Genomic DNA, 25,118 nt, shown 5'->3' with positions numbered 1-25,118 from the left:
TGCCAGAGAACCAATGAGGAAAGAAAAAAAAGTAATAAAAAGACACTGAGACAAAACCCAAATCCAAACCATGCAAATTATAGCTGAATAATAAAAATCAAATCTAAGCCCATACCCCAAGTCCCCCTTGTGACAGAGACAGCTGGTTGCTTTCTAAACTGCAGAACCAGCCACTCTGTAGCTCCTAAATAACAAGAGTTTGGCAGTAATTACCATGCACAAAGTAAAGGCCACTTATAAAACATCTCCATAAAAATATCTATTTATCTCTATATCTCTATTTATATATGACAGTAAGAAGCTTCAGACTGAGCACATCCCAAGCACTCTGTAGTGAGGTGGAATCTATATAACCCCCATGAAATGAAGCGCTCTTAGGGTTGGCATCCACATGTAGGATTAAGTCAGTACAGATCATTTCCAGCAGGCTTCTGTTAATTAGCACTAGTCAAATGGGGTAGCAGGGCTGTGGAGGAGCTGAAGCCTTTCAGGAATAATGTGCCAAATCATGCTGTTGTATCAGAGGAACTTCCTAGACTCTGGCTGCTCAACACATAGTTCAGAGTTCATTAGGACTGAGGGTATTTTATGTGACACCTGCCCAGCCCACTGATCCACTGAAGAGCAGAGCCAAAGATCCGATTGTCCTTACCAGTGTATAACGGAGATCGACCACGCAAAGCGGATTTGAGGAAAAGCCAGTTCCCTGTGCTTCGAAGAGTTAATGGGAATCAAGTGATGCTTTCTTTATTCAAGTGACTGATCCCATATCTTAAGTAGCTGGAGCTTCAAAAGATCAGACACAATGCAGGAGTTGCAACAGGGTCAGTATACTCTCAGGTACTCCAAATACAGAAGCATTTTTTTTTCCCCCTCTCTGAGATGCTGATTCAATGAAAAGAAAATTATTTAATAACCAATTTGAGAATTTTCTTGGATGTGCTAACTCAAATCTGTAGGGGTGCTGACCTGTTGCCCCTGTTGAGATGGACCTTTAAAACTCCAAGAGATGAAAACCACTGGAGGTCACTATTTTTGTGTCCTCCTTTGGAAGCTACCAGTGGCCTTGTATACATGCCACAAAAGCACAAGGGAAAGGAATGGCTGAGGGTTAATTCTGACATCTTGTGGCCCTAAGGAAAATAGAAGCTGGCTTTTGCTAAACATTTATTTTAGTATTGATATCTCTTGGGAAAATCTGAATCACGCAAGAGAAAGTCAGTATGCTTAATGGAAGGATGTGCAGCTGCCTCGTTCTCAGACTCTTTGCCAGATGGTGCTGTGATTTTGGAACAAAAACAAATGAGTTATAAAATAATGTTGCAGATGGCAGAAACCAAACTTTTACTTTCAGTCACTGAGTACTACAAACAGATAAAAAGCAGCTGCAAATGTAACAAATGACGGGAATTCAGTAGTGTACAACTCTCCCGCTACAATAGTCACATATTAAGAAGGTGAGAAGCTTCACCCTGGTCAAAGTAGCAAGCATGGATGGGAAGGAGTTTAAAGGTGACAGGGAATGAATTTATCAGTGAGAGGAACCATTTCTGAAGTAGAGGAAGAGATGGGAAAAAACCCCAGAACTGTCAGCCAATTTCTTTCCATGCTGGCCTTGGAGTGGAGGGTAGGGGGTTTGAAAAGAAGGAGGTTAGGTGTGTACAGGGATCGTACTCCCGTACCAGGAACTGTGTAACGGAAGGGACTTTATGTTGTGTTTCAGGGTGTGCAGCACTTCTTTGCTACTTCATCCTGTTGCAGTAGTTTATGTTTCAGGGATAAAGGTCTCATTTGTTCAAGTCACACCACAAAACTCTGCAGACAGACCTTGATTTTATAACAGAAATAAATTACAACTAGCTGCTGATACTATGTCCAGTGCTTTATGATGGCAAACCATAATTTATCTTTAAACATTTACCCAATGGAGATTTTTAAGACAAAGAAGTATAGGGCTGTTGGGACAGTTTGTGAATGATTTATTGACTGTGCCAATGTCAGATTCCTTTACTGACACATGAACCATAAGCATAAGGATGCAGAGTTTAGAGAATAAACATTAGCATACAGGGGATGGCTACCTTGTCTTTATTCACCCAAGTTTATTTATCTTACATACCTCTACAGGAGTTTAGAAAAATAATGCCTAGACTTGGCTGGTTACTCCACTGCTAACCAAAGCCATGACTAAATGTAGGCGAGCTGTTAGGCTGCAAATTTTCCAGATGAAGCCACTTCCAGCTGACATGAGTGATCTGAAGTTATTGCTTTCTGGCTGATTCAGGAGTTTGTCGACTTGCTCCAGTAACTCTTTCAGTCTGTCTTGAACAGGAGACTGTTTATAGTCTATCACTCTGAAAATGGAGTCAGTGGGGAAAAAATGCAACTGGACAGGATGCTAGATAATCTCATCTAGGCTCCCTTTCCCATCAAAGGTTGGAACAGAAGGTCTTTCAAGATCCCTTCCAACCCGAGTGGTTCTGTAAGATGGGGGAAACGGGACAAGAGACAGGAACAGGTGACAACACATCTGAGAATTTTCTTCTAAGCAAGGGCAGACCATCAGGTAGAAGAAGAGCTCGAGACCTGTGATTCTGTGCTTTCACTAGCAGCCTAGAGTAGTAGCTTGCTTGAGTTTCACATCTTCAGCTGTATTCTTGCAACAGCCTGTTTTAAAGCATGTGAAAGATGGGAGAAGCTCAAAGCTCAAATATTTTGGCCAAAAAAGCAATGCACACATGGTTATGATACATGACGAGCCACAGCATTGTACCTACCCCAAATCCCTAACTGGAAGATAAGAAGAAACTCTGATACAGTTTATTGTTCAGCATGCTAAACATTCCCTCAAATTGTTCCTGCTCTAGTGTCATTATGGTAATTTTCTTACTTGTCAAAAAATGTCATCTGCTTGCCTTGACATGGGTTTTCAATAAATGAGAATTCCTTAGAGCAGTCCTTTGCTAGAATCTAGAATGCCAGTTGTTTAATATTATCAGTATAAATACCTCTATATTCTAATAATTAATATGGTGATAGTACATCTCTGACCCTTGGAGACAGCAGAATTAATGCGAAACTCTGAAGAAATAACCACTCGCTATCCCCTATTGCCCTCTTACATACCAAGCAAGAACTTTAATCCATGGTAAAACAAAGGGTAGGCACTTTTCTCTTATGTTGTTTAATCCAGATGTTTTTCCATTAAGGAAAAAATAGCAATGGGAGCATAAGTAGACATTATTGGAAGCTGCTGCATCACAGAAGGAATGGGATGTGCTAAATTTGTTACTTGATTCTGTGTATATTTGCAGAGTATGTCTTACCCCCTTTTCACAAAAGCAGTTCTGGCTGTGCTTTGTAGCATGTGGAATAATTGCTTAACTTTTCTCATATGATGTTTTGAAAATAGAAATGTAGTCAAAAGAAACACTTAGCTGTGAAAGAACCTGTTGATACCAAACCTTTCTTTTTTATATGGAATGACTTTAAAAAAAAATACAACTTGTAAAGAAGCCATGAATCAGCCACTTCTCTTCCTGGTTCTGCAGTTGGCATAATCAGCGTCTTGAGCATAGTGCTTCGCTTCAGGAAGTCTACTTATATGTGAAAGTCAGAGTAAAATAGGGTGTTAGAAGAACTGTGTTACAGCTTGTTAAATAAATACTTCTTGGTAACCAGGACCAAGTCTGCTCTCATTTGAGGCACCATATGTGCCTACTACAGTAGGGCAAAGTCTGAGTTTATCTCCAAAATCACACTTAATTTCAAGAGTGATTTTGCTAGCACTGCAGACTCACGGATTTGAAGCAAGTTTAGTGTCTTACCCACCCACGCTATGGCAGTCATTACCTAAGAGCTGTAGACATCGCATCCCGATTAGCCTTAGATTTCAGAGGTGCACGTGCACACCACACACTTGTGGCTGCAGTGAGACACGTGTAGTGACATCTAGAAGCAAAGACTCTTCTCTGTGTCACAGTGTACAAGTACCAGAAGGGCTTTAAACTTGAACCTGCACTCCCGCCTCTTTGTTGTAGAACTTTCCTATATAAATGAAAAATATTCCTGTAGAAAGCATTACTTTCCTTCTAGGGGTTTCAACAGTCAGGTACAAATGAACAGTCAGAACGCGGTCACAAGGCATCACAACAGGACTTTGCCACTACTACATTCCACAAAGTAAGTTAAGGTCTCAGATGGGGCCAGGGCTTTGGGTTGGTGGTTAAGGCAATTCACACTGTAGACAGAGCAACATGTTGGGACAAGCACAGTCCCTCTGACTCGGGTGGTTGTTGCACTGCTGCTTCTTTGCCTAGATTTCACACACTCCCACTCAAGTGCACTTAACATAGTTCTTTTATAAAATGCTTCATATCATAAAAACTTTTAAAAGCCTGATAAGGTAGTTTATTAAAAGGAACAGACACGAGCCTGTTGTGCTGGGCATACATTTTTCTTGATGACTTCAGTGAAAGGCTCGCATCCATAAAGGAAAGGACAGAGCTATGGCAGGAAAGAAAGGCAAACAACTGACACTCAGCCATTTGTAGTGTGTAACTCCCGTGAAGCTGGCAATGCCACAGAGCCTGAATAACAAACGTGAGCAGAACTGATGGCAGACTGCTTAGTGCTATCTGCAAAGTGATCAGAAAGGGAAAAACCTCAGAAAAGAAGTAATTTAATTTGTACCAAAACCTTACTCTCAGCCCACCTCAACAACTACGGATTTACACTGCCTGAGATTCTCTTCCGTAACGGGTAATCAGGGCCGCCTGACGCAGGAGGAACATACTTGCACTTCAGTAAATCTTCCCTGGTTTTAGCGCCTCTTTTATGTATAACTGTGTTCTGAAGTCCCTTTTTTTATGTACTGTGGATCTTTTCTTAAGAGGCCATTCCAACTTCTGTCCTTTCCAAATTGATTTCCTAGTACTACAGAAGGAAAAAATATAGACAATGGTCAGAATACACAAATCATGAGAAAACAGCTGTTAGGGTAATTAAAACTGTTTTGATGATTTTTTTTTTTTTTTAAATTTTACCAATCTGCTTTCTAATAGAACTTTAGTTGAAAGACATTCACAGAAGATATTACACATACATACACATTGTCCTTCTTTCATTCTAGCTTACATGCCATTGCTTTTAAGAGGCAAGGTTTCTCTTTTGTTCCTCTAGAATGGGTAATGAAACCTGATTAACAGACTTCAGGTTCTGCTTTTCAAAAATTATACCCCCTTCAGGATCACCATGCTTGGTGGAATGTAAGATCATTCAAGGGTGAAATCATATCAAAAGCTATTGCTTGTCAAACTGAGATAGCTTCACATTTCAACAGATTAAATGCATCTGCCATTAAAGGGCACTATTTTAATTAAAATATATTTACTAGACTCTTAAACTGAATTCTTATCACTCAATAAACTTGTACATATACACCACTGCTTTGGCAGTCTAACTAAAATATTTATGATGACCATCCTTTCACATACATCATGCTACCTAGAGCATGATACTAAAATGCTGCCATACCTTTGAGGTTGTAAATGCTAGAAGAGATTTAAAAGGTATAGGTAACATTTAAGACAAGAAAAATACAAAGCAGAAATGCTCCAGTACCAATTAAAAATATATATTCCTATTTAATCATCTGAATTTTCTATCAGTAAATATAGAATAAGCACTGTGTGAAAGACTTGGTTCAAATCCGCTAGATTCGATTGCAGATTTCCCCTTGAGTCTGGGCTGATACCAAAATTAGTCTTCCACCATTTTGGCTCTTTGGAGCTCCATGACTCATTACCTGGTGGTCTGTGTGTGTGTTGTGAATGAGGATCTGAAATATTGCTAACATTATTTCACTAACACTGAGAGCCCTAGTCTCCAGCCCAGACTTGCTCTCCCCACTGCTGGCAGCAGCTTTGCCATTGATTCCCGTGGAATCAGGAATGAGCCTTTTAGAAACACAACTGGAACACTTCGGTTCCCCAACCAGTACAAGAAGCTACATTTTTCTGCACAGTTCAAATAGGTGAAGCAGCTAGAAAGAGGTGATAAAAGACCGATTATTTTAATAGTCTTTGCAGAAATTACAGAATTTTATAAAAGCAGGACCCACTCTCCCCTCCAACAGATTTTCCCACTTACAGGCGTATGGATAGTACTTATTAAACAACATGGGGTTTTGGCACAAATAAGAGTGAGTGAAGTAAACTATGGATGTTGTTTCCACTTTCAATAATAGGCTCGCAGAGGAAGAAAACCTCAGAAAACATCCAGTGCTAGCAAAATACGCAAGCTACTTCTCTGAGCCTGCTTCTGCCTCGCTGTTAGGCTGCTGAATGACCACTGCCTGGAATTAAGCATACACCATTCTTAAAAATGAAATACATAGCAGACATGCAGGAATTCACCTACAGTCACCCAATGCCTATACAGAGACCAGCTTCTAGTCTACAACATCGTGTCTAAGGTCCAGTTTAAGAAGAAACAAGAATGTTAATCGTTAAGAGTTTCTAGAGGTATGAATCATGTATCATGAAAATACTGACAAGATTGAAGATTATCAACATTTTAACACAGCACTAATGAACTTCACATAAAGAGGTCCATGGTGTCCAGTGAATGAAGACATGCAGATGCTTGCAGCTTGATTTAAAAAATTTAAAATTTGTTTTTTCAAATTTAAGACACTAATTTACAACTATTGCTTGTGCAATGCTCAAAGGTTATTTTCCAGACATTTTTGCTTACAGGGTTGTGGGAAATTAGCTGGTAATCTTTTAGAAAATCAGTGAACAGATGTCACAGGCCTCACTACCATAACCAGACAACTGTCCCTAGCTTCACCAAGGACTCAGAAACAGAGTCTGAGCCATCTTCCCCTCTAGTGCCATGCTGAGACATTTGGCAAATTTGCTCTGTGGCTGCTGTCTGTCTCTCCCATGTGAAGCAGCAGAGGACTCTAGTCTCTCAGGAGTCTGAGACAGACAGACATGTCTCCTCCCACACGTGAAGTTCAGATTAGCAAGTAACTTTTTGCTGCAAACCAAACCCCAGTCCATGTAAATGATGCTATATGAACTGCTCTTGGTAACCTGAAGTTGCAGTCAAGGATGCTTTTCTGACTGGACTAAAATACCATTAAAATCAATTTAAACATAAAGTAATATAGAAAAGAGAATGATTTTCAGTCCTGCAAAGACATCTGTGATTGCTATGTATTTTGCTGAAGTTAGTGTTGCAGGCTAGATCCATCCCATGCTGATACTCTCCAAGGGGTAGAGACTTACCTTACACCCACGATTAAACAAGAATAAGAACTCATCAGCTCAATTAAACACATGAGAGGGAGAGGTTAATACTGGAGGCAGGGCAAAAGACTGCAGAGCACGAGTAACAGAGGTGATTGTTATGCCTACCCGAACCCCTCTGCTGCATAGTTACCTGAGAAACTAATTTTAAAACTGGAAACTTTTTCGTATGCTAATTCCAAATCCATAAAGAGAAGAAATCAATGGGCTTGATTTGTTCTGATATCTATGTGCAACGAATCCAGAAGAGGGCTTTAGGCCACCATCCTTAAAAGCCAAACTGTCAGTCTGACAAATTGTGCTTATAAATTTCTTGTCTGGTAAGACTCCAATATTTTCTTCCCCCTCCATGTTTTGTTTGTTTGTTTGTTTTGTTTTCATTTGAAAGCATCGACTAGAATAATGAAAGATACAACCAAAATTACAAAGAAATTGAAGATGCCAGCACTGCTCAGTATATTAGAATGCAGATTTGGGTGAAAAAGAAATTTTTCTTGTACAGAAGAAGGGATTATATCTGTGCATACTAAACCCAGCAATATTAAAGCAAATCTAGGACTGTCACGAGCGTAAATACTTTTTAAGGGAAATTCTTGGTATCATTTCTGTTCTTTCAGCACACAGCAAATGCCCTGCAATACATTCATTCCTTCATGCTATTCCACTGCAAAAACTGCCCTTTAAGGCCTGACATTCCTATCAGATCACACTACTGGTTCATTGCCATTAAAGGAAATTAGGTCTTCAGGTTGCGCCTTTGCCCTTCCTACAAGCTGCCTGCCTACTTCTGAGGTGACACCTACAACTTCCCTGGTCCGAGAGGGGATGTGGGATGCAACACTGCACTTGGCATTGGCCTTGCTGTTCTTAAAAATGCCTTACAAAGACAGCAAAATAGTTCAGGTAAATGTATTGAAAAGTAACTCTCCACTGTGTGCTGTGTGTTTCTCACGTGCTCTCTGGGCAGTTTCCAAGCCTCCTTTGCCTCACCTTCCTGTCTATGCAAACACTGCCAGCAGAGGCTTTCCTTGCAAAGGGACTGAAACAAAGGATTTAAGGAATAAACTGGTATGCTAGAGTTGGGAAAAAAAGTATTATATGAAGCCTGTGGTGTCAAATGCATTGACTAGAGGTGTACTATATATTTCTGTGACAGCCTATAAAAAAGGAACAGAAGCAAAGTCTGGCTCTAATTCCCTACTACAATGCTTACACCTAAGCACAGTATATGCCAATATGTCATGGGCAGAGCTGAGTTTAAACTGGCATGTGCCTCAGGTCATCGGTGCCATAGCCAAAGACACAGGAACAGACTGGGTCTACAGACTCACACAGCATCATCCTGCCTCAGAGACCAACAAAATAATAACAGTAAAAAGCCCCCGAAAGCTTCCTCTGCTTTATGATCGTCCTCTCTGGTAGTAGAAGTAGTCATCATAACAGTATTTGTACATTGCTGATGAGAATTGGATGCAATCAACAAAGTGCCTGGGTTAAGAAGATGGATCCTGGCAGGGTTGGCGTGGGCTGATGACACATTGAAAAACTGTCGAGTAAGATTTGCATTAATCATCACCCCCCTGTCCCACCCCCAGCCCCGACCCCCCAATTTAATGCCACCAAAATGAATGGTGTGGGGCTGAGGGCAGCCTGTGGGGAAGTAGCCAGACATGAAGGAATACAACGCCAGGAAGAAAGGCCTGCCACTTGTTCGCAGGACAGAATTACCCACGTTTCAAACAGCTTTTAAAAAATGTAAAAAATCAGCCCCGTTTCTTATCGTGGGTATCCATAACACTTCTAAACACACAGAGAAATAGACAGGTATTACTGAAAATTTTAACCAATGCTGAAGCTGCAAAACTGCTCTTTGTTGTAGTTGTTTGGATACAGAAGGGGAAATTTGCTGTAAATAAATATTAAAAAGTATTTTTTCTTAAATGCTTGAGATACTATTTTTTTTCCTTCAGTTTCAGTCGTATTTTCCTGTCACTTGCTCCTCCAGTTGTGCTGATCTTTTTACTGTACGTGTGCTCAAGTGTCCAATGCAGAGTGTTCTCTCCCCACTGCAAGAGTCATCCCAGCCCCACCCTGGCCCAGCTCATATCCCACCCCAGGCCCCATCCCCACGGGCTTAGATAAGCCATTCCTTCTTGCTCTCATCGATGGTCTCCGTGAAGTTGGGGTCATTGTTCATGATGGCGGCATCGGCGCTCTCGGCTGACTCTGCCCCTTTGGCCTCGTTGGTGTGGTAGGTTCCCTTGTGGCGAAACATGTAGCGGATCAGGAACACCAAGGTGCAGAGGATGGTGAAGATCACCACTGCGATGACACCTACACAGAGAGGAAAGAAAAGATGCCACTAGTGAGAACATCTACGGATTTTGACACAAAGACAGGATCCCACAACTACTCCGAGCTGAGCTGAAGCTACCTGGGCAGTTAAACATCACCACAGTTGCTTGATTTCCACTGCTCCAACATTTATATATAAAATAGGTTTTGCTATATACAAAATGTCACTGAGTGGAGTCTGCTAGTGACTTTCATCCCGTAGGTAAACTTCAACATTAATACCTACATAGAGAGGTGAGCTTTGCTGACCATGAGGCAGAGGGTGCCAAGTGCTCCCAAAACATGGGGGTGAAATGGTGATGTGTCGTGGCCCAGCTCTTTGAGGATGGAGTCACTGATGTATACTTTCCAATCAATGGCTGTATAAATTTATCATCACCCCTCAACTTATCCTTGAAAATTGGCTTGGTTCACTGTTGGCTTATTCCACCCACCAGGCATGGGCTCCACATAATTACAGAGATAACTGCTTTATCATCAGACCTATCCTTAATTGCTTCATCTGCAATGGTCTATTTGGGGTTCAGCCTTCTTATGGAGAAGTCTCATAAATCTTGCCCTCATAGGCACTGGTAGCTATGTGCTAAAACAGTACTGTTCCTTTTTTGTCCCTTTTCCACAGGCATGAGTATCTTCTAGGATGAAGACATTATAAAATTCTCAGGTTAAAAAAACCCTGTAATCAGCCAGAATTATGTTATACCACTTTTGTTAACAAATGTGTTGGACAGCCCAGCTGTTCAGGTATGGTCTGAATTTTTCTAAGGAATGCAATGCTATCCTTCTAGTATTGTAAGGTTTCAAAGTATTAAGGAAAAGGTTTAAGTAGTAATAAAATATAAATTAAAAAGGAAAAATAACAGCTAATCTAAACCTGGATATGGAAACACAGACCCTTGAGGGGGCCGGGGAAAAGAAACAAGAAATTTCATTAGACTGCATGTACTATTATATTCAGTGTGACAAAACCCACCACCAGTATGTCATTTTATATGCATTTAACATTGAAAGCTATTAGGCTGCTCTTTACAATTTGTTTTTTACACGCCTTCAGAATCTGATGCAGTGTCAAAGTTCTGCCAGGAGAGTTATGGTGCGAGAATTCTATACTAAGGGACAGGGCAGACAAAACTGCATGTGTGTAAAAAATTAATCAGGATCCTTACTTCTGGAGGCAGCTGGCCAGAACAACTTCAATGGAATGCTAATTCAAAGTTACAGTTCTGGTATTACTTAACATCACCTATCACAATCTGGCACATAAGTTATAGCAGAACTTTGCCCCTAAAAAATCAAGGCAGGATCATGAGGGATTTTTGTCAGGGATGGAGCAAATAGTGTTCAACGTAGATTCATGTTGAATGCCCTGTAACTGGACAAGTGTCCTTGCCATTTCATATAAATTGATTATTCTGTTAACATAAGTAACTACTGCAAAGTAGCTCCCCACATGGATGCTTAATGTGTGGATTATGAATATCAGTATTTTGATTTGGTTAAAACTGAGTCTGAGGTGACAAACTAAGTGAGAACAAACCATTTCACTAGGACAACGTGCCTGAACAGACTTACCCAACTTTCTATTTAACTTTGTTCAGGTGTAGTTTCCCCACACAGTCAGCTCTTAGCAAATAGCTTGAATATGTTACCAACTGCAATTCAGATGTCACAGTCATACTGTCAAGTATCTTAGAAAAGTATATGGTTTTCCTACCTCCAATAATGGCAGAGTTTCTGTTAACTCCATCTCCTATAGCTTGACCATTGTACGGGAAATCAGCACTGGCTGTAAATAGGGAATTAAAGATTCATGTTGTAATAGCAGTGAAACTTCACACAGTAGTTCAGAAATACATCCAACACCCTCAGATAAAATTTAAAGAAAATTGTGATCCCTAGATATTTATCTAAAGAAGAAAAAACAAAACAAAACAAATCTTTCACTATTATCTAATCCCTCAGAACTTGCTTCCTCTTCTTAACAAAAATAAAATTAAAGGAGGTACTCGTGGTAAGCACTGCTGTTAATACAGGAGGTCATTTTGTTACTCTACTAGAATAAATTCAGTAAGTTTCTTTAGCACAACAGCAAACAAAACCTTTGCTTCCAAAAGCATGTGATCATACATAATATTATAGAGATTTTTGCCTCTGTCCCTGCTATCGATGAAAGGTTTTTCAGAAGTTTCCAGGACTTTGTGACCACCACTGAGTAAAACTGCAAGCTCTTTGAAAGAAAGAGTGCCATCCCTTTTGCTGCTGTACAGTCCAAGGTATGTGAGGGGATGCATTTTCTGTTGGTCATAGAGCCATAGAGCAGTCACCCAAAGGAGCACACGCCAGCACCTTTGCTATCCTAGGAGAAAGACCAGTATGTCAGCTTAGCCACTGCGTGAGGTGCTTTGGAGCTGAGATGCAAGACTGTGAGTTGGAGGAGCAGGCAGGAGAGCCCGCAGGAGAAGAGAGCCTCCAGCAGACACATAAGGAGAGGAAACATGGTCAGATGTACCAGCACTGGTATCACCATCTGTCAGTGACCTAAAATGGAGAGACTACTTGTGCCAGAGATGGATGAAGGAACCGATATAGGTTTAAAGTAGAATTTGGATTGTAATCTTGGTTTTAGCCTCCAGAAAAGACCACAGAGGCTTTTCAAAGCATTTTCTATTTTTTTTATTCCATCAATTAAACCTATCATCAGCATTTTCTTTATAGTCATAGCAACTAGACACTGCAGTGACTAAGCAAGCCCAGAGAGCAAGGTGAGTGGTTGCAATCATTCCCTTCTTTGCCATTGGACTGTGGCATTGAGACAGTTAAAATAATCATGGATAGGAATTACTTCTTAGGTCAGTATTTAAAACCCAGCTGTATTTTCCTTGCTTGATGAATTAAGTGATATTGTATTAATCAGTTGCCTTTACATGCATTCGCTATACCCAAAAACTGGCTAAGGAAATTCAGCTGGCTTTCTGTTAGCATGGACTAAAATCCATAATAAAGTTCCTTTTGTATCGCAAAACAGCTGCACAAAAGAATGAATGGCTTCAGCTTGCCACGTGTCCTGCAAAGAGGTCTGGGGGTAGAGCAGCCTTCCGTGTGCCTACTGTGGGGGCAAGTCAAAGCAGCTGTGTGTTAAAAACTAGTTTTTGGCTGGTTGCCTGTGGACAAACAAGAGAGCGTTTCTCAGGGCTCAGTGGAGGTGGCCTGGCCAGCGTTTTTTGCCAGCAGCACTCGTGCCTTTGACATTTGTCGGTGCTCTTGCTTCTGAAAACAGCATTTCTGCACCTCTCTGAAACAAACCAGGCGAAAAAAAATGTAAAAAATAAATAAATACCTGATCCTGTATCAATGGATTTTTGTCCGAAGAAGAACCTTACTGTGCAGGACCACAAATGTTTTCTACAGAGACATTTTGGCACAGGGTCCATAATATTATCCTCGCAGTGCTGAAATGAAGGGCTGGCAGTTGGAAAATAAACCCTAACTTTAAACCTGCTCCCCCTGCACCTCACATGGAATCCTAAAGCCAAATAACACTATCTGGAAAAGCATCAATTTGCCAAATTGTATGGAGTTGTTCTCTGCCATTCCAATCCAAAAGGAGGCCCCTTTCCATAGGAGCAGCATCACAGGCAGTTAACAAGTCCTACCACTTACCACTTGGAGTTGTGTCCTACATGAGAGATCTTAAAATCAGCGATGGGTTACAGTTCTCCCTTCCCTTACAACAGAAAACCATATTTTATCTTCTTTTAAAAGGTTGTTTCAAGGACCACGGCACTCGTGAAGTGCAAAGAAAGAGGAAAGCTGCTGTTCCTGGCAGCACGATCCCTTCTGAACTGCCACATCACAATGGCTATGCCCCAAGGGATTCCTGGCAAATGGAAGACTACAGGTTACGATGTTCAACAGCCACTGAAGTACATCACAGGATAATGAAGAAAACGAAGTATGATATGACACTACATTCTTGATCTTGTCTGAGAGCTGGTGCTAAGACTGATACCTCCATCCAAAGCTGCTTTCCATTGCATCTAGTCATTGTACACACTCAGGAGGAGATGTCCATTGGATCAACAATCAGATGTGACTCACTCTGAGACTCTCATGTCTGACAAAAAAACGTGTGTTGATCTGCTCAAGGGTAGGGAGGCTCTACAGAGAGGTCTTGACAGGCTGGAGCCATGGGCTGAGGCCAACTGCAGGAGTTTCAATAAGGGCAAATGCCGGGGGCTGCCCTTGTGCCACAACAACCCCCAGCAGCGCTACAGGCTTGGGGAGGAGTGGCTGGAGAGCTGCCAGTCAGAGAGGGATCGGGGGATGTTGATTGACAGCCAGCTGAACAGAAGCCAGCAGTGTGCCCAGGGGGCCAAGAAGGCCAATGGCATCCTGGCTTGTGTCAGCAATAGCGTGGCCAGCAGACACAGGGAACGGATCTGACCCCTGTACTCGGCACTGGTGAGGCCGCCCCTCGATGACTGTGTTCAGTTTTGGGCACCTCACTACAAAAAGGACATTGAATGACTCGAGCGTGTCCAGAGAAGGGCAACGGAGCTGGTGCAGGGTCTGGAGCACAGGTCTGATGGGGAGCGGCTGAGGGAACTGGGGGGGTTTAGTCTGGAGGAGGCTGAGGGGAGACCTCATCGCCCTCTACAGCTCCCTGAAAGGAGGGTGCAGAGACCTGGGGATGAGTCTCTTGAAGCAAGGAACAGGTGATAGGACAAGAGGGAATGGCCTAAAATTGTACCAGGGAAGGTTTAGACTGGCTCTTAGGAAGCATTTCTTTGCAGAAGGGGTTGTTGGGCGTTGGAATGGGCTGCCCATGGCAGGGGTGGAGTCCCCATCCCTGGAGGGGTTGAAGAGTTGGGTTGACCCAGCGCTGAGGGATCTGGTGGAGTTGATAACGGTCAGTGTGAGGTTAATGGTTGGACTGGAGGAACTTCAAGGTCCTTTCCAACCGAGATCATTCTGTGATTCTGTGAAGAGGAGATAGGAACATGAGTCTGGGGGCAGGGGACAGCCTATTTCATCAAGAGTTCACCATCAGATTGGATAAGTTGTGCCCTGCTGCAACTGCTGGAGAAACAGGAGTGCTGCAGTGAAAAAAGGAGCTTAGACATTAATGAATCTTTTTTAAAAGCACTTATGGCAGTGTTGGCAGATATTATCGCTATAATTTACGAATTCATGTTCTATTACTCTTGTGTCAGCAGGAGACCTGCTTTTATATCATGGGGCTCTTTTTGACTGAAAAATTATATCTAAAATCTCAGCCAAATGTGGGGTTACTAATTTCTGCTGCAGGAGTGTCTAGACCAGTTTTTTACTGAATGTATTACTATAGATGGGTAGAGGAGGAAGAAAAGAACTCTTTACTTTCTCTTTTAGGTCAAAGTTCCCTTGAAATTCTTCTGGGCAGCAGTAGCTTCTCAAAAGATCAGAAATAGCTACAGACCACAGGTCTAGTAACTGCAAAGGGTTATCTCCTGCCACAGCAATTAGGCAGAAGAGAATGTATGAGGGCTCACTCCTTGACCCTCCAAGGTGAATTTAACAGCTGAGTACTGTCACCAACAGGTACCAAGTGCAGGTATTTCAGGTAGCAGCTATGTCATTCAAACACATAGTGATTTGTCTCTGACCTTACTATGGTCACATTCCTTGGCAATATTAAGCAACTTTGTCAAGAAGTCAACTAATGAGATTCTTTCTTCCATTGCTGCTGAAATTCAGGAACTAACTGAGGAAAGCACATGTTAGAGCAGGCTGACAAAGGGGCAACAGTAATACTGATGCTCTGGTAAAAACACAGAAGACTACAGTGTGCTGTTCACAGGTTGTGAAGAGTAACTCCTAAAATGTTTTTAAATGACTGGTCAGATAAAATTAATACTGTTAGTAGTGACTGTCATTTTTGTGGGAATCTAAATCACAGTGGTACAGTAACTAGCTTGCATGGCTATAATATGCAGATTAAGTACAGGGTGAGTTGCTAATGGTCAAGTGTGTGCCTTCATTTCTCTGTTGCAGCTGGGGACACCTCTTTCCTGTTCAATTCTTCTGTTAGCACTGTGACATTAATTCTAACTACATGTCTCAGCAAGCCCTTTTTCACAGCTTCAAATCATGACTTGCCCACAGCAAATAGGTGCCACGGAGCTGAGGTTGCTCTATGTTGTTACCCTGAACAGCAAATGGGTTGTGAATGTAATAAGATGGTGTGGGGAGGATTCTGCAGGAGTTTTGGTCTATGTACCATACTCCTCACTGTTAGCTGTGGCCATGAATAGGGCTATTCAGTTTTCCTATATTACCTGGTCTACAAACGTTGCTTTCGAGCAGCTGATTCCCATCTGGTTTGGGGACTGTATGGGAAAGGCTTCCTTACTTTAGGAGCTTTTTCTGAATCTTCCCTAGGTTTCTCTGAGCAGCCAGGGTCTCACTTGTGTGAATCAAAACATGAAGAAGAGAGCAAACAGCTTTTTAATCTATCCTGGAAAACAGTTGCATATTGGCCCAAGAGATGTGCTGCCAGTTCCCTGAAATCCTCTGCTCATGCAGCTGTGGCACAGAGCCATTAGTTTGCTCTCAGGACACACCAAAGACATTTTCCTAAAACACACAGCTGGGGTAGGGATGGATTAAACTGTACCAGGAAATGCTAAACTCATCTGTGGCTTACAAACATCACCTCATCTGGTTCCCTTCCAGAACACAAGCTGAGCAATGCTGTTCTTTGCACCCTGTCTTCCCACAGCACGCCATCAGGTTTGCTTCAAACACCATCATCCTGAAACTCACTGATGTAAAAGGACACTGCATACTTTGCTTTCTCTTTCTTTTGTGGGCTGCTCTTTATGAAGCCATAGTTTCAATAATCACAGAGTAAATCTACGGAGTCTGAACTTATGTTTTACACTTTTCAACTTTGTGTTATGAGTCTATTAGTCTCAGGGTAAATGGGGTTAAAGGAACTTTGTAGCACCTGAAAGGGTGATTAAAGACACTGCAGGCAAAATCCGTGTTTTGGACATCATTTTAATGACATCTGAAATTTTAGATGACCACAAAAATGCAGTAGGAGACCTACCATCATCTGGCACACTCAGCATGGTCATTGTCACAGCCAGCTGCAATACAGCAGCACTCACTGAATGGAAAGGGGAGATGGGACTGGATAAACAGATTATAATTAGGATTAGATGTTAAAGATGACAGATGTGGTTGATTTAACAGAGTGAGTGATAATTTTGCTTCATTATAGTAGGTGTGATTTTGCATCTGTCATTTTCAGAGACAGTTTTTACCATGGATCCCACATAAAAGCCTTCTGCAAATTCACAAAACTGAAATAAAAAATGACCCTGTTAAAATAGAATAGTGGTCGAAAATTAGGGTGTGGGTAGAGAAATGATCAAAAAGCTATTCAGTAAAGGCAAGGGGAAACCCAAAACCAAACAGGGAGACTATTCAACTAGAGAGGTGTACTGAGAAGTACAAAGTAAAAGGCAAATTTCATTTTGACATACACTACCAGGAGCATTACACATAAACCTTCGAAAGCAGTTTTTTAACTGGACTGTTTTACTGAGTGGGCAAGTCTTAGTTAAAATACAGCACACTACAAAGGAAGATAGTTTAGATTTGCTCCAAAAAAGGAAGGCTGGGAGTGATCACAGCTGTAAAACAAACCTGTGAAATGCTGGAAATTGAGTTTATTCAGCCTAGAACTAACACGTGTTGCAAGGCTGCTGTGACCTTTCAGCTTCACAGATGTCCACAATTTTGAGACATGTTCTCCCATTATTAAGACCAGTTGGGTTTTCACATAAATACGAACTAGAGAAGCAACCAGAACAACTGGATCTGGTGATCACAAGGTATATAAAACCCCTGGCAACCAAGACATTGATTAAAAGTAGAACAGTGAGAGAACAAAATAAAAGCAAAGATGTGAACTATAAGTCCTTTTTCCTAATTTTATTTTGTATCCTGGTATCCTAGAGTTGAGGTTTCAACAAACACTCACTGACACCTTAGGATTTAGAGAAAGTGTTGGACACTACAGGCATTCACTAATCTATTTCTCCACAGGACCATAACACAGAGGAAAACAAAAGCAAGCTCTTTGGCTGCATTTTGTCAAATTATGTCAACTCTGCTGGTCAGGTAAGACTGTACTGCTATGGTTTGAAATTACAGAGCACTCCTTATTACAGACTGTAAGTACAGAAACTAATTGCTCGACTCTTGATAGTAGGAACTAATGTGCAGTCACAGTCACATTCCCCTTTGTGAAGGGACTAGATTACAAGAGAAACTCTAAACACATGCACAGAAATGATGGAGCAGGAGTAAACAACTCCATTACACAGTCCCACATCAAAGGTGAACATCACAGCCCATAGACTCCAGTCACCCTTTCTTGCTCATCCCACTGCCTGTGCCCATCCCCCCCACTGCTCTCCTCCTGAGTGTGGCTCTGTGAAGAGCTCCCATGACAAGTAAACTACAGCAATTCAGAAAAAGAAGAAAAAAATCTGAAGCAGTATGGAAAACGGAGTGTCTTTTTATGATGCCAGGGCAAATTTTATATTGAAATATCCTATCTTTTTTTTTTTTTTTTTTTTTTTTTTTTTTTTAAATATCTATTTTTTTTTCCTACTTCTCTAAGCTGAAAACAGAGAAAGGAGGAAAACTCTCCCTACTGCTTTTCTAGGCATTTAAGAGCAGATTATGAGGGAGGACCATCTAACATTAAACAGTTAGCAGAGTTTACTTAAAGTCCCACTGACACCAGCTTAAGTATAGAACTAAGAATTTGGCTAAAGTTATTTTTAATATTAAACACAAGTTTTTTTTTAAAAAATACCCAATCATTACCCAACCACAAATTATTTAAAAGATATTATTAACCATATTGTTTGTAGAAGGTAATTTTTGTCCTTTGTTGGGGTTAATCACTACTCCCTTTAGTATGTCTCAACTGTAGTGTTAGAGGGTTTTGTTAGAGCACATCCCTAATATGAACCATTTTTCTGTCTTAATGAAAATAGAAGCCATCACAGTCACAGACTTACTAATTTTTTTGATATGAGTTATAGGATATTGGAAAAAGCACACCCACACAGCAATTTGGAAACTACCAGAACAGATAAGCACTTCAGAGGAAAATTAGGGCTTTTCACTTCAAAAATGTCATCTTCTTTCTGTTGCCAACTGTGTTGGGTTTGTGTGTGCAGGGGTTTTGGTAGCAGGGGAGGAGGCTACAGCAGTGCCCCCTCTGAGAGGCTTCTCGAAGCTCCCCTGGCTCCAAGTCAGACCCGCCTCTGGCCAAGGCTGAGACAATTAGTGATTATGGCTGCACCTCTAGGATAATGTATTTAAGAAGGGGAACCTGGGAGGAGGGCAAGTTGTGAGGGAAATACCTATGAAAACACCGAGGTCAGTGGGAAAAAGAATGAAGGGGGTTGGTGGGCCACAGCAGAGACCCCCCTGCAGCCCGTGGTGAGAGGTCGGGCTGTGCCCCTGCACCCACAGAGGTCACTGGTGGAGCAGATGCCACCTGCAGCCCGTGGAGGACCCCATGCCGGAGCAGGGGACTGCGCCTGAAGAAGGCTGGGGCTCTGAGGGAAGCCCACGCTGGAGCAATTAATCGCTTGAAGAACTGCAACATGCTGGAAGGATCCATGCTGGAGTAGTTAATGAAAAGCTGCAGCCTGTGGGAGGGACTCGTGTTGGAGAAAGTTTATGTAGGACTGACTGTCTTCTGTGAGAGGGACCCCACGCTGGGGCAGGGGAAAAATGTGAGGAGTCCTCCCCCTGAGGGAGGACTGTGGAGGATGACATAGAGAAATTGGGAGCAAAGCTGAGCCTGGGAAGAAGGGAGAGTTGTGGGGAAGGTGTTTTTAAGATGTAGTTGTATTTTATTCTAGTAAATAAAGTGGTGGAGGTAGCCAAATTAAACTGATTTTTTTTTTTCTTCCCCAAATGAGTCTGTCTTTAGCCTGTGACCATAATGAATGAGTCATCCTTCCCTGTCCTTGTCATCTGTGTGGTGTTCAGTTGCCCTCTGGGCTTAAACCACAACACCAATAATGCAAATTATTTGAAACTTGAAAGTCTTAATGTTGGATCAAAATCCACTAATTACTTCAATCCTTTGCAACCTTCTTCGCTGGGAGAGATAGGGAAGAAAAAAACCAGACAAAATGTTCACAAATGACAAAAAAGTCACACAACGCATTAGTGCTATTTGGACCAATTATTTAAACTAAGTTTTGTCAGGTATGTTCTGCTAGATCAAAACATTTTGAAGGGTTGAATTTTTTTTCTCTAAGAATTTTTCACTGAATCTGAAGTGGTTTTACTGACAGCTACTGGTGAGTTCTGCTGAGAGACACACAGAGAGGTGATGGAAAACACAAACCCAGTATTTTTACACTTTTGGTGTGAAGGCTCTCCAGTTGTGTCTTTTTATGCCAATGTGAAACGAGTTTAAATTTTAAAATTCTCTGAAATGATGACTTAGTAGAAACATCGTCTGAACAGCCCTTCTGTATGCAAACGCCTGTGACAGTGTGTGAAAGTAAGTGTGGATTATAGAAAAAAGAGTTGTTGGATGTTTGTGTTAAAAAAAGTATGAATCTTGGGAGTGAACAATGGAAATGTCAACAATAAACAGTGGCAGCACTGGGGGGAAATTCACTGAACGTTCCACGGTCAATGAACTGGGACAATGCAAATTCTCAACATTAGACACCTGAGTCGAAAACCCAACCAGTCAAGACAGCTGTTTCTGAATCATCTGTGTTATTAGCTCCTTAATTTCCTTCTGCAGACAAACTTCACTGTCCATACACTTAGGCAGAGGAGGAAATGGAGTTTTATGAATGGCTTGCTCCAAGAGAGCAGAACAATATTCTTTCTTTCAGTCTTAAGAAGCAATCTTCCTAGCAAAGGGGAAGAAAAACATGTGCCTTATTAGGAGACCCATCCTTGCAGCTTAAACTCCCCCATGTCAGTCCTGGATGAAATATGAAACAGGGAAAACATTCCTGAACTGTCTGTTGGGATAGGTTTAGTGACTTTCCCCTGCTTTCCCCTCTGTGTGCTCATTTCCCAATAGTAAGTTTTACACTTTCTTTTGCACACAAACAAGTAGTTGTACAAAGTAGTGGAAAGACAAGACCCTTTAAAAGTTAGTAACTGGTACCTGCATAGTACAGAATTTTCTTCTTTATTTTAAGAGGAGAGCAGACATTGAGGATTACTTTTGGATTGTGTTCATCTTCAGTTTGAACTTCATCAATTTCTGTCTCAGAAGTAGTATTTTGAACATTTGCTCTGCCAAACTAAACTGCTAAACTCATCTGTCTTTTAATTCCTGGTAGTAACATCTGTCAGACACTGGTCTCACCCTGACTCCAGACAAGACCTGCTAGTGTATTAGTCATGCTGGCCTAAACGATCACTTTCATCAAGATTTTATGTGCAGCGCTTACATTTCACCTGTTAAGGAAGACAAACAAATACTTCCTTTCATAATTAATGTAAAATATAAAATGCTTCAGTGCTCTCAAAGGAACAGTAGAATTAAGTGCTGATCAAAGCCTAGATGTATATAGCTAATTGCTGATAATAGACCCACAGGGAATACTTGAAAGAAACAAAACCCCCAAAATAAATCCACAAACAAGAATACCGAAGAAGCCTGTAAACTTATGACAGCTACAAAAAAGGAGAAAAAAAAAATAATTATTAATTGAGGCCATTAAAAGACAGGGCTTCTCACAGCCAGGGTATGAATGACAAGATCAGGTTCTGCACTTCCAGCGTTCATCCACTTATGAAAACAGAAAGGCTTGGGCTGGTGATGAGGAATGGGTCAGACTGGAGAATTTAAATCTACAATAAACTTTAATAGCTTTAATGACCTGACTGTAGTCTAGAATAACCTCTTCCACAGGAAGTGAAGTGCTTTTCAGCCCAAGGAAAGGAAAAAGAAGGCAGTCATGTGAAGTGCCCAGGCATCTAAATATTCCTTCTCTAATCCATTTTTTTCCTAATTTGTGCCATCCCTATGTTCCTAGTTAAAGTTAATACTTGTGGAAAAAAATACAGTATTTGTTTTTTTTTTTTTTTTTTTTTTTTTTTTAATATTACCACCTCCTTGTCTTGATGTTAGGTAGCAGCATTAACATTCAAATCACTGCTTATGAAATAGCTACAGTGCCGGTCTCTCAATGAACGCCAGAAGAATTTACAAGCTTGGCAGTCTGTCAGTTGTCTGATACACTAGAAAGAGTGTCAGAAATTTCAGACTGAAATTATATAGTCTTAAAGATAAGAGAAAGCTATGCATAATTGTGTGAAGAAACTAGATGAGACGGAGGGACTAATTTTTATTCCCAATCAATAGAGAGATTTACAGTAATTCAAGCACCATAATTAAACCCTTTAAGGATGAAGCACTGATTGTGTCAAATTTCAGACAGACGTCTGCTCTTGCTAGTTAGCTGCTCAACAGGGAGGAGGAAAATAGAAACTGTCATATCTCAATGTTTACTACTTACCTTCTCGCCTGCAAGAAACACTTGGTGCTTAGAACCAGCTTTGAGTTTCTGCTAGACTTAATCCCCTATCTGAAAAAAATGCCACCTTCCTTTTTGAAAACAACTCAGGTCAAGGCCATGGACTTCTGTGACAATATTTATACTGGGAGAATTGGGGGTGAATGCTGGTCACTCTCAGCAGGGGAAACTTGATCACAGAAACGCACAAAAATCTGGCAGTGGAAGAATCTGTTGGGCTGCAGGGCAGGCTGAAAGTGCATCTTCTGTCTCTTGTATAGGAAGTATAAATATTAAACTAGCTTACTGGCAGACAAAGAGCCTCCCAATGTTTACATGCTATGTTAATTAAAAAGAACCAAACAGTTTGAGTGATCAATAACTTCAAAGACAGAATCTGACATCACTTTCTGGTTGCAGTACGGGTAACTAATCCTATTTGCTATCCTTGAAAAAGGAGGAGCGTCATTTTATTCTAGAAACTGCCTTCACGTCTGTGTGTAATATTACTAACACCTAGGAGATCGAGTTTAGATGTGTAAGGCTGAATTATAAACAAAAGCAGTGCACCTCTTCTGTCCCTCCTGCTTGACTTGCTTGCCCCTTGCAGAAAGCCTGGAGACGTGACCCTGCTCCCCTGCTGTCCCTTAGAGGAGAGAATGAACACTGCATCACACATTACCACTGATTTTAACCCTTCTTTTGGATTCACTGATGTGTACAGGACTCTTTCAATGTCTGTGGCCAAGAGAAGACCCTTTTGTTCATGTGTTTGTAACCTAAGACCATTTTGAGGGCTGCTTCAATGCCCTCCAGCAAGTAATGCTTTTGATCCTTCCTTCCCACTGTGCCCTTTGTAACAAGCCCTTTACAAGGGCAAGAGCTATCTCCCATCTCTGTAGCCACATCCGTATCCGTGGATGTCTGACACAGCTTCTCTTCAGATGCTGCTGCTCTGTCCTCTGAGATGTGGTCAGAGGGTGGGATGGCAACCCAGATAGTGGCTTCTGAATCGGGAAGGTGACCTTCAGCACTGTCACCAGGAACACAGGAGTGACACTCTGTCTTAGTCTAGAAATCAACTTTTATCTTTTGTTTGATGAAGATAATTAGTCAGCAAGTTAGGTGAGCATGGCTCATAGAATCATAGAATCATTCATGTTGGAAAAGACCCTTGGGATCATCGAGTCCAACCCTCAGCCCTACTCTGCAAAGTCTCCCCTACATCATAGCCCCCAACATCTCATCTAAATGACTCTTAAAACACCTCCAGGGATGGTGACTCCACCACCTCCCTGAGCAGCCTATTCCATTGTCCGACCACTCTTTCCGTGAAAAATTTTTTCCTAATGTCCAGTCTAAACCTCCCCTGTTGGATTTTAAAGCCATCCCCCCTTGTTCTGTCACTAATCACCTGTGAGAAGAGACCAGCACCAACATGTGGCCAGTATTCAGCCCTCCCGTTCTCTTCTCCTGCCACCGCTTGTTAGAGGGGTGAATTTGTAACAAAAATGGAGTTAATCCTGCAGTCAGCTGTTTTAACCTTGATTACAGCATTGCATGTCTTCATACAATGTTTTTCCTAGACCTGCTCAATATAGGTTTCAAAGCAAGCTGCTGATTCTTAAAAGGCAAGGTCTTTCACCTTCTACAAAAATAAAGGGCTTGTAGGGTTTAAATGTGTACAGTCAGAAAAAAGTCACATCACTTGGAAGAACACTGTGGATGTAGCATTTAACCCTGTTCCATTTAATTCTTCATATTTTGAAACTAATATGGCTTCAGCTACATTCCGTGTTAAATATTCTAGATGGCATTCTGTTCAAACTCAGAATAAATGCATCTTGCAGCTACACACTGCCATGGCAGCGTAGAAGTGTTGAAGCATGGTTTGTCAACTGTTGTATGTACCTTGCCTCTTCTGGTATCTTTTGCTTTTACTAAATTCAAGATCAGGTAGTTTGGCAAGCTGGAGCACATTTTCCCTAAAATGGAGAGGTACATACATGTAGTAGGTTTCTTTTATCCTTTTTATGTAAATAAGAAAAATTTGGAAGTGAAACTCAATTAGTAAATTGCAAAACCTTTATCTTAGAAAAAAACACCCACACGCATCCACACTTTCCATAGTTAGTAGAAAAGCTGTACAAAAGCCAGAGTTTATGCATCTGAATGCTGCTGGTAGACCATATCACTCAGACAAGGTATCTATCTGACCACAATATTCACTGTCTCTTGCTTCAATAAAATATTCATGGTATATTCGGTGAATAGCGGCAATTTCGAGTAATCATTATAATCTAAGGAACAATTAGAAGACTTTCTCTTTAAACACTGTAACCACTGTCAATAGCAGTTTCGTGGTTACCTTTTTTTCACATTTTTATATATTCTGTGGAACTTCATGCAGCAATGCTAATAGCCTCCCACTCACAATCCTGAATGACAAGAACATAAATCCATGAATATGATTGTGCTACTTTAGCAGCTTCAGCACCATTCTTCTCTAACTCCATGAATCAGTGATGGATACTAGATCCTGACAGAATTAAAGAAAAAAACCCCCAAACCCTAACAAGGCACCTTGCTGGAGACCTGCATTTTTGTTTAAAACTACACAATTTATGGTTGTGCAGGTCGCTTCATGCAAATTTACCACCAGCTTGCTTCACATCAGTGCTGAAACAAGATGGATCGACTTCTATGACTGTGAACATGTTCCTTCGTGCGTGCGTCCCATGGGGCTCAGCACACCGACACTCTCTGATGTTAGGCCATTATACTTTGCCTCCCTGTGTATTTGAGCCTGCTATAAACCCATCCCAGGAGAGTGTAATGATTACATAATGAAATATGCCTTTGTTGTCATGAC

The 25,118-nt window shown here is 41.3% G+C and overlaps 1 protein-coding gene across 2 annotated transcripts in view; it reads right to left on the bottom strand.

Annotated features, from left to right (window-relative positions):
- Nucleotides 1-6,057: 6,057 nt before the first annotated feature.
- Nucleotides 6,058-25,118, bottom strand: part of CNTNAP2 (contactin associated protein like 2) — a 1,177,736-nt gene continuing 1,158,675 nt past the window's right edge. The window contains exons 23-24 of one of the 2 annotated variants that reach the window (XM_026844012.1): nucleotides 11,386-11,457; nucleotides 6,058-9,650 (exon numbers count right to left, since the gene is read on the bottom strand). In XM_026844012.1, the coding sequence (XP_026699813.1) occupies nucleotides 9,451-9,650; nucleotides 11,386-11,457 (272 nt within the window). In that variant the 3' untranslated portion in view covers nucleotides 6,058-9,450. The remainder of the gene's footprint in view (nucleotides 9,651-11,385; nucleotides 11,458-25,118) is intronic. The other variant, XM_026844013.1, reaches the window with a different exon arrangement.

Source organism: Athene cunicularia, assembly GCF_003259725.1.
Source record: "Athene cunicularia isolate RWA chromosome 2 unlocalized genomic scaffold, athCun1 chr2_part2, whole genome shotgun sequence".
Classification (NCBI taxonomy): Eukaryota; Metazoa; Chordata; class Aves; order Strigiformes; family Strigidae; genus Athene; species Athene cunicularia.
Note: the sequence above shows the minus strand (reverse complement) of the source record. Positions and strands in the feature narration are given on the sequence as shown.